Source organism: Nestor notabilis, unplaced genomic scaffold, assembly GCF_000696875.1.
Source record: "Nestor notabilis isolate BGI_N333 unplaced genomic scaffold, ASM69687v1 scaffold10425, whole genome shotgun sequence".
NCBI lineage: Eukaryota > Metazoa > Chordata > Aves > Psittaciformes > Psittacidae > Nestor > Nestor notabilis.
In genome coordinates, this window is record NW_009928844.1 from 18,497 (window position 1) to 28,121 (window position 9,625).

At 44.6% G+C, this 9,625-nt stretch overlaps 2 protein-coding genes across 2 annotated transcripts in view; one reads left to right on the forward strand and one right to left on the reverse strand.

Annotated features, from left to right (window-relative positions):
- Nucleotides 1-9,060, forward strand: part of TRIM37 (tripartite motif containing 37) — a 26,168-nt gene extending 17,108 nt beyond the window's left edge. The window contains exons 17-23 of the mRNA XM_010014709.1: nucleotides 8-208; nucleotides 2,281-2,592; nucleotides 4,232-4,360; nucleotides 5,313-5,499; nucleotides 6,155-6,273; nucleotides 8,046-8,198; nucleotides 8,972-9,060. Of these exons, the coding sequence (XP_010013011.1) occupies nucleotides 8-208; nucleotides 2,281-2,592; nucleotides 4,232-4,360; nucleotides 5,313-5,499; nucleotides 6,155-6,273; nucleotides 8,046-8,198; nucleotides 8,972-9,060 (1,190 nt within the window). The remainder of the gene's footprint in view (nucleotides 1-7; nucleotides 209-2,280; nucleotides 2,593-4,231; nucleotides 4,361-5,312; nucleotides 5,500-6,154; nucleotides 6,274-8,045; nucleotides 8,199-8,971) is intronic.
- PPM1E (protein phosphatase, Mg2+/Mn2+ dependent, 1E) overlaps nucleotides 7,216-9,625 on the reverse strand; it is a gene marked incomplete at its 5' end in the record, with an annotated part of 16,730 nt that continues 14,320 nt past the window's right edge. The window contains one exon of the mRNA XM_010014710.1: nucleotides 7,216-7,248. The remainder of the gene's footprint in view (nucleotides 7,249-9,625) is intronic.

A 9,625-nucleotide genomic window follows, 5' to 3' on the forward strand; every position in this document is an offset into this window, starting at 1 on the left:
TTTTTAGGTACTAGCCACAGCTACATCAGTGCAAGTGGAAGACCTTCAAGGCGGGGAGGAAGTGCCCTAGGCTCATCAGCCAGTAGCAGCTTACTAGATATAGATCCCTTAATTTTAATCCACTTGCTGGATCTAAAAGATAGAAATGGAATGGAAAACCTCTGGGGCCTTCAGCCACGTCCACCTCCCTCTCTTCTACAGAATAGAGGTAACTGTACATCTGATACACATTCTGATTTAATTCCAACCTGGAAGTGTCTCTGCGAATGCAGTCACAGAGTTAGAAGCAGATTTGAGGAGGGGGTAAAAGAGGATGACAGGCAGCCCTTTTCATGGATAGCTACACTTCCATATCCTCATCTGTGCTCATCAGTATGCTGCATCCTGTTGCCTCCTCTAACATGTTCTTTGCCTTAATGGTTGACCTCAGCTTGAGAGCACCAGGTGACTCAACTGAAGTGTGTATCGCGGAGGGTCTTCTTGTCTTTTCTTGGGGGATGTGACTGAACCCTTGGCTGTTCTGTGTAGCAACTTTGTAGAGATCCAGTTCACGCAGCTGCTTTGACTGTGGGAGATGAATGAAAAGTCCTTTTCTAGAAGGGGTTCGCCTGAGAGACAAAAACAACACGAAATGGCTGTCAGCTGAGGAAGTAGTTACACCTCTCACCTCACACAGTTTGTACACTTAGTGGCTGAGAGTACTAAGAGTACAGTGTATACTAGTAAGAAATAAGTCCTGGAATTTGCTTAAAAAATGGAATGCTTATAAAGCATTTAAACCTAAATTAGGAAAAATGCGTGTGGTAGTAAGGCTGGAAAAGCACATGTGGAAGAAACGTGGATCAAAATGTTGGGAGCCAAAAATAGTGATGGTATGTAAATAATTGAAGACTTGGAAGAGAGTCTGTGGTTCAGTTAAGACCCTTCAACTGAAAAAAGTGATTAACTTCGTGTGCAGCAAAAGTAGATAGCTGTCAATTCCAGCACCCATGGCTGTTATTGGAGGCTGCTCGTTTCTCTTACTAGTAAAGAATTAAAATTAGATCAAACCTCAGCGATACATTTGTCATGATTAACACTTACTTGGAGCTAGCTGGCCCACTACCACAACATCTTACTTCAGGTCATTCTGAAACAACTGTTTGGTGACTTAACAGAACAGAAGAGAAGTAGGAGTCCACTTGCTACAGACTTTTGCTTTGGCTGCAGCAATGATTGCTGATACTGAATCTAAAAGCTGGCTCAAATTTTTTGTTCCTTTGTGATTAGCTTTTAAAATGTTGTCATGTAAACATATGAGTTTTCAGCTGAATGTAATCCATGTTTCCAAACATGGAAGTTCCTTCTATGAGTACAAAAAGGGGAGGCAGCACATGAACTTTAAGTCTCAGTTCTGTTTTGGCTGGAAAAAGGCTGAGACAAAAGGACCTTAGGTGTGGGCATTGCACTTGGTGCTGTCCTGCTTGAGCAAGATGAAGGTCTGTTGTGTTGAATGGCTTCCTTGTCATCTTTAGCTACTTACTGCACAGTTGAAATTGTCTGTTTTGCTGATGTTCCCTTAAGGTTTGACTGTTTCCAGAGCTTATTCAGGTCAGTCAACTAAGAGAAAGCTGCTGCTACATTTGGAGTTTGCAAGACTTCACCTCCTAAGGTGAAGGTTTCCAAGAGTCACTTGGTTTTATGGTTTTGAACAGCTGAATTTATAGTGAAACACTTACAGAATTTATAATGCTTCAAATAGACATCAAAGGTGATCTAATTCTGGCTGAGCAGCACACAGGCTTACTTGGGTATTAGCTGCTCAACCTGATCTTCTGGTGTTAGGTACTTAAGGGAATTCCTTCCCCAGTTGCAGATTTCTGTGAGTTCTCTATGTTAATGGGGTGTTGTGTTGGTTGTATGAGAATCTTAGACACACACTCAACAAATATTATAGAAACGTGTAACAAATTTGACTGGCATCCAGGCTTGTGAACTCAAGCTTGTCTGGCAACATAGAGGAGCAGCTCAGTTGTCGTCAAAATTCATACATTAGTATAGGGAGCCTTGCTTCTTCCAGCGAGCAGGTTTTGGGGTCTTCTTCCGTGACAGGCAGGGAATGGAAATCTGCTGTCCTGGTAGCTGTGCAGTGCATGCAACCTAAAGATGGTGCAAGAATGTCTGTCCCTCATTTTTATAGCAGGGCAAAAGGTAGAATTCTTACAGCTGTTAAAAAGAGATGTCTGTGTTTAGTTGAGAACAGTTACACTTACCTGTTGTGTTAACTTTTCTTTGGTAAAGCATCATCCTATTCTCTAAAAGATCGAGACCAGCGGAGACATCAGGCGATGTGGCGCGTGCCCCCCGACTTGAAGATGCTGAAAAGGCTCAAAACGCAGATGGCTGAAGTTCGAAGCAAAATGTCTGATGTGAAAAACCAGCTGTCAGAAGTGAGAAGCAGCAACACTGGCTCATGTGATGGGCAGCCCAGCTTCTTCTCCATTGAGCAAGGCGCTTTAGCTGCCTGCGGAACGGAAAGCTGCAGCAAGCTGCAAGAAATAGGAATGGAGCTACTGACGAAGTCTTCAGTTACCAGTTGTTACATAAGGAATTGTAAGTGCGTTACGTGTCACCCTTACAACGTTGGTTGTATAGGTGGTGGTTTTATATATCAGGCATCTGAAACAGACTTACAGGTACTCATGCTCAAGTTCAGCTGCAAGAGTACAGAAGCCTAGAACCTGCACTGCCTTTGAGTCAGTAAATGTTACTGAAGGTTTCAGCCTTTCTTGGTAAAAGCACCAGAACTTTTGCTCCACAACCAGTAACACACCTAATGCAGTGAGAATGTTCTGAAGTTTAATCCAGTATCAAACTGATCCTACCTGAAGGTCATTTCAGGTTGACTGCTACTCTGTGTCTGGCCCATCTATGAACTTGAGGATGTTTCCTGATGCTTGCCAGTGAGCAAAATTAAAAAAACTTTCCAGGTTTGTAATACTTCAGTAACTTGAAATCTTGCTGAAATCCAAGTGAGCCAAGGCTCCCCTGGGAGAGGCTTTGCCTCTTGACAGGTGACCTCTTTCAGAGAGGGCCCTGTCTGTTCAGGTCCTGGTGGTGGAGCTTGGTAAGCCAGCGTGGAATTTTTAGGATGCCAGCATGAAGGCTGTGCAAATACTCTGCTGCTTATGATCCTGAATAAAAGCACTAGCTGTTAATTTTCTCTCACTTCCCTGTTGCCTGGGAGAGATGATTTTGCAGCCTTCTGAGTTTTGATTCAAGTTATTACTTGAATCATTTTGGACCCAAGATGAGTAAGAAATACATTATTCACATGAGCAGACTAAAGAACTGGTAGAACAGTTCTATTTCTCTCCATCGCTTTCAGTACTGACCTGCAAAACAGGGCTTTTGCAACTCCAGCAAAGGTCTGTTCTGTATTTCATCAGTCCCACAGAGCAGAGAATTTCTTCTCTGAAAGAGAAAGTTAGTTTGCAGCCCTGAACTGTGCCATCATTGAGATATGGAGGGCTCAACCCACTTCACTGAAGTACTAGCTTTTGTTCGTTGTGTGGTTTTTAATGCCATCTCTTTCCTTAGCAAATGCCTCATCCCTCAAAGGTTACTGAGGCACCAGGTAGGAGGAGAGGAACAGGCTTGTGGTGCTCTGTGAAACAGGAGCAATCTTCTGGTTTGCACTGAATCCTGGATCCCCCACCTCCATGGGGTGCAGTGACAGCAGAACTTGGGTTTGCTGTTCCATTTAGCACTGCTCCATTCCTCTACCTGGAGGAGTTTCTGTGGCAGGATCCACACTATCACATGCTCCAAGAATGCTTTGTTTGTGAAGTGGTAAACTGTGAGAGTCCCTTAACCTGTCTCTCACTCTTGCTTTCAAGGTCCTTTGTTACACTGGACTTTGAATTTAAGAGCTGAAGGGGTGGTTTGGGTTCCCCTTAATCCTTTATATTTTCATCATGATGGTTGAAGGAATCTGGATAGTAGCTTCCTGAAGGGCATCTTGGTGTAAGGCAGGTGAACATTACTTTGTGTAGTCTTGGCCACATCTGTAGCTAGCTAAGCTTCCCTCTAGCTCACATCTTTGACAGGAAGGGTAAGGAAGGAGTTTTGTGCAGGACTGGGAGTTAATGAGCATAGAGACTAAAATGGAGCTTCACTTAAAACAAGCAGAAAGACAGAGTGCTGCAGCAGTTTGACTGAACACTTGTCACATCTTAAAATGTTTTTGCAGCTGCAAGTAAGAAAAGTAACTCACCCAAAACTATTCGCTCTGGAGCAGCAGGCAGCCTGTCTTTACGGAGAGCTATGGACTGTGTGGACAGCAATCTTCGCTTAAAGGGAGACACTCAAACTTCTGAAGGTAAACATCTTTGTGTGATGGGGGCATCTCAGCATCTCATAAACAAAAGCTTTTCAAGAAGTCTTACTTGGCAGCTGATGTTTCCCTGAGACTTGGCTGGATCCTTTCTCAAATGTAGTTAATGATGAAGTACGTTTGGTAGCTGATCTGTGAAGGAGAACCACGCAGATGACATGCAGAACGTAAAATATCTGTGTTACACGTTACTTCTGATCTCTGGAGATGTTTCAGGAACTAACTTTATAGTGAGAATCATAGATCAGAAAGTACTGACCTGTGTTTAAATTGTTATTTGCCTTAAAGGGAATTCAAGAAAACCCCAGGGACATGTGAGAAAGAATTTTGATACTGTGGCTTCTTGAGTTTTAAGGTGCCCTTCCTTGAGTGGTAATGAAACACCTAACACAGGAATTGTGTTTTGTGCCTTTTAAGTGTTCTGAGAAGGAATGGAGTATCAAAGTTGTTGTCTTAAAATGCTAAATGGATACAGAAGGCTTGGGTGGGAAACTGGAAAATGCTGCAGAGTCATTAGATGGTGTAACTATAACCTCTGCACGCAGCTTCACCCTTGTCCAAGGCTCGAAGGGCTGAGGCCAGGCAACTTCATATTGATAGCTGGGGAGAATGACAGTGAGGAGTGTATCTGTTACTGGAAGGTAAATAGAAGATAAGTTTTAACTACACAAGGTGGGGAAGGAATAGTCTGTAATTAGTCTCCCATCAGAAATGGCAGCTGAAACAAAAGCTCTGTGTGTCAAGAGAGTGGATATACCAGACAGTTTTTGTTGCCCGTACATTGACTTGAAACTGTGAAGTTTTAAGCACGAGGGTGGGGCAGGTGTGCTTGTGCTTACACACGTTTGGAACCAAGCAGGTGCTGTGAAACAGCTGGGTGCTTAGTCTCTTGAAATAAGGCTCAACATGCCCAGAGTTCTTCTTCCTCTTTTCTCAGGTGGCGTAGGGAGCTCCAAGTTGAGTGGTCGGCACCACTCTGCCAGGGCCCTGGCTAACAGCAGTGTCCCTGAGTCACTGCCGAAGACAGAGGAGAGGCCTTGTGATGGCTCAGATTCCGATGTGGGAGTGTCTGGCTTAAATGGCTTAGCTGCTGGAGAGAAGGCCAGGAAAGTTGGTGCTCTAGGGTAAGGGGTTTATTCTCTTTTCCTCTTATCTTCTCCTTCCCCGCCTTTCCCTGATCTAAGAAAAAAGACACCAATCACTAAACCCAGGTGCTTGTAGCGTGGAAGAGAAATTACTTTGAAGTTTATTTGGTTGCTGCTGTTCCCTCTGGATATCAATTTATAGTTTAATAACTAGGTTACAAGTCATCTCTTCTTTTCCATTTTAGGTTTGGTTTGTTTTTTTTTTATTTTGATCAGCTGTGGATGCAGTCTGACACTTGAATTGGGAAGGCAGGCCCATCTGTATTACCTCTATTCCTTGCAAAATATCCTCTAACTGAAACTTAACACATGATTTCCTCATTTAAGACAGTAATTTTCACTGTGACTCTGGTTTTTGAGCAATTTTGTAACAACTCCCCTATTGGCTGACTAAGCAAAGTGCTATGGGAGTACTTGGGTTATTTTTTCTAAATAGCTGGAGTCACCATTTTTGGAAAATACTCATAAACTTTTCCAGGTTTATTTTTTTGAAGATGTTAAATATTTCTGAATCAGTCCAAGCTGGAAGCTTAAGTGGGTATGCAAGAGACTTAAGTAAAACTAGAAGTGGGACTAGAAGGATTAAAGCTGAATCTCTAACATGAGTTTTTCTACTTCTCAATTCCCGCTTAAGGTCAACTTCTAAAGGGTGTCGTACAGAAGGAGTCCAATCAGGTGGTCTGGAAAACAGTTCTGACATGGGTGACCTACAAGCTGTGCTTTCTGAGGGGGCTTCTGCAGGGCCAGAAGAAGGTAAATTGAATGTTGTAGAGGGCAAATGTAGTGTGACCACACACCAGTCTGCGATGATCCATTTCTGTAGTAGAAATAGTTGGAAGGAGAAAGAAAAAGAGGAGGAAAAAAACCATCCAACAAACCGCAAAATGTGTTTTCGTGGCAGTTGACCTTTGCAATTGGCAGCTGTAGTGTGAATCTGAATGAGGAGTGGATGTCTCAGTGTCACCTCTATCTGGGGAGAGATGGCAGTGGGACAGTGCAGCAGGCAAAGACCTGGTGCCATTACATGGTGCCATCTATTTCTCTGGACTCCTACTTACTTTTAATACCTCTTGATAGGGCTCCAGGTCTTTGCGTTGGTGTTCAGTTGCATGGCCTTGAAAATAATTTCTTATCTAATTAAAATAGCACTCAGTGACCTTGGCTTTTAAGCCTGCTGCCGTCAGGGACAACGCGTTGGTAACTACCTCCACATCCGCACTAGAATCTCTCCAACACTTCATTTGTGTCGGGTGCTGTGGTACGTAAGCCAGTTTCCTTAGAGACTTGGAGGAAACTTTTCCCCCTCCCTTCCTGCATCCTTTCCATGCTGGAAAAAAATATTATTGCATTTTTTTTTTTTTCTTTTTGAAAGTCCACACAGAAGAGTTTTTCTTATCTTGCTAAAACTCTCCTGCCTTCCACCCCTGCACTAATTTGAATTTCAATGACTGAATTGTAGCGCAAAGCCTATATTAAGGTGCCAGCATCCATCTCTAGCTGCAGTGTGCAATATTGTGTAGGAGTTGGCATTTACAGAAGGTCTCTCAGTGACAAAACTGAATTTCTGCTCTTAGTCACTGCAGTGTGATCGTGATGCGCTCCCGCAGCTCTGCTATTACAGCAGAGAACCTAATAGGAAAATGTTTTAAGAACTGAAATACTTCATTGTTAAAAACCCCAGGAAACAAATTTTACTTTTTTTTTTTTCTTTTCCTTTCAGAGCAGAAACTACGGTAGAGCTGGTACCTCAACTCGCTTGCTTTTTGTTAGCAAGGAGTATCAGCTCTTAAGAAATATAAGAGCAGAGCAAACCCCTTCTGTCTCCCACAAAACTGTGCAAAAAGGAGCATGTTGGCCTCTGCCAGTGCCCACTCAAGGTTTGGCGAAACAAAAGAAGCCACCTTGATTATCAACTGCTGTGGTTCTTTTTGTAGGAAAAGCAGGTATTTTTGTGTCTGAGACTTGAACAGAGTATTGCTGCTTGAAGGGTGTGATGGGTGGGTACATCTGCTCCATAGGTCATGCTACCTCTAAACTGTTAAAAACCAGGTCTAGTGGAAGGTGTACCTGCCTGTGGCAGGCGGTTGGAACTGGATCAGCTTTAAGGTCCTTTCAAACCCAAACCATTCTAGGATTCTGTGGAGAAAAAAAAAAAGAGAGCAACTTTGATTTTCTGTCCTCGTTGCAGAGGTGGGCAGAGCAGAGCAGCTGGCAGGGGAGCACAGCTCAGGCAGGAAGGGGCTGCAGGCAACCAAGCGTGCCTCAGCTGATGACATGCTGGAACTGCTCCTCTTGTCCCACACAGCAGAATGAGGCCATTTCTAAAGCTGGTGTCAGCTGTTCTGTTCAGTACCGTAGTGTTTTTGTAAATGCACCTGGCTCTGAATTTGCTCCTTCTCTTGTTCTCCTGCCAGCTCTTGGGATTTGATATTGGTGGCTCTTATATGAAGACACTGAATGCTTCAGTCACATAGGTCTTGCTGCCATCATTTTTGGCTTGTGGGTCTTTCTGGGTTTTTTCACAGCTGGGGTATGTCAGAAGCATGTCCTTCATCTCCTACCAGGAATGAGCAGTGACAGCGACATTGAATGTGACACAGAAAACGAAGAGCAGGAAGACGGTGCCTCTGCCTCAGAGGGATTTAACCAGCCCTTCTCGGTTCAGTCCTCCAGTGAAGGTAGGAGTGACCGGGGAGCCCACCTCCCACTCCTGCCATGCAGGATGCTGCCAGAGCAGAGATTGCTGTAGGGTATCAATACTCAAGCAAGTGCCAGTGAGATTTGGAACTTCTCTCTTGGGATCCTAATAAGCAGATCAGGAGCGGGGAACTCTTTCTAGCCCTGAGAAGTCAGTTTAGGCAAGCCTCCCAGGGAGGTGCTGGGAATCCCAGAGCTCCTGTTCTGGCTTGGAACTCCCTGAACACCAGGACTGGTGCTGTATGTCAGCTCCTTTCAGGAGGGAGGTAACTGTTGCCTTAGACATGGATTTGCATCTTCCTTGGCAGGAATGTGCTTTGAGCACTTCAGTGGTTTCCAAAACTCATCTCATCTTTCTCTGAAAAGCTTTAACCTTCTGATCAAATTAAAAGCTGTAAGGTGACAGCTGACTCTGGGTGAGGTTGGCTTCTGGTTGAATAAGCATCTCACGCTGCATTAGCAGCATGACCAAACAACTTGCCTCTGTAATTGGAGTTTACTGCTTTGCTGGGTGTCTGCAGCAGGCACTAAAACCTCACAGCTCATGGGAAGGATCACAGCATTGTTCATATCTGTGCTTGACTTAGAGGTATCTTAGGACTGCCCCAGGGGTTTAAATTTAACTCAATGTCAAGTGCATTGTGTGCCAGTATACTGGGGATGAAGTACCACACAGTGGGCTCTGCCAATAACAGAACATCCACTTGCTGTTCCAGTTGCTCCTCTGGTAGTGAATGCTGGTTTTTGTTTTTAGCCTCAGAGCAGTGCTCAGCATTCCCAGAGGGTGACCAAGCCAGTCCTGACAATCTCGGCTTTGCTACTGGAGAAGACAGCACCAGGTAACTGTAGCTGTTTGCTCAGCCTGCGAGGTGGTGGGAGCCCTGGGGATGCTCCTTCCCTGTACCACATCTCAGGCTGCAGGGACCAGGGGCAGGTTAACCTCACTGGTGATGGACAGGCAGGTGCTGGGGCTCCCTCCTTTCTTTCCCAGGGCTGTGTTGCTTTTCAAGGCAGTCTGTAGCCACTGTGCAGTGCCACGGGAGGGCTGGTTGGGTTTGCACTGCAGTGTAAAGTCAGTAGAAAACTCTGACTGAATTTAAGTACCTGGAGTGACGTTTTGATTCATGACTCCGCTTGAAGCCCTGAAACTGTTCCCACATGATGGTTTCACTGACAGGTGACTTTCTTTGGAGCAGGTAGAGAACGCATTGAGGGCCTGAAGACCTGTGGCTCGTGTCCCTGGGAAGAGGGGCATTTACTCTCTGGAGCTTAGCCCAAGGCTGTTATTTGTGGCTGTGAGCACACTGCATTCTGTCCAGCACCCTCGTGTGGTTCTTCTACAGTTGTCTTAAGGCATTTACTGGGGTGAAGTGACCTTTGGAGGCCTTACACTAAAGGCTGCATTCCT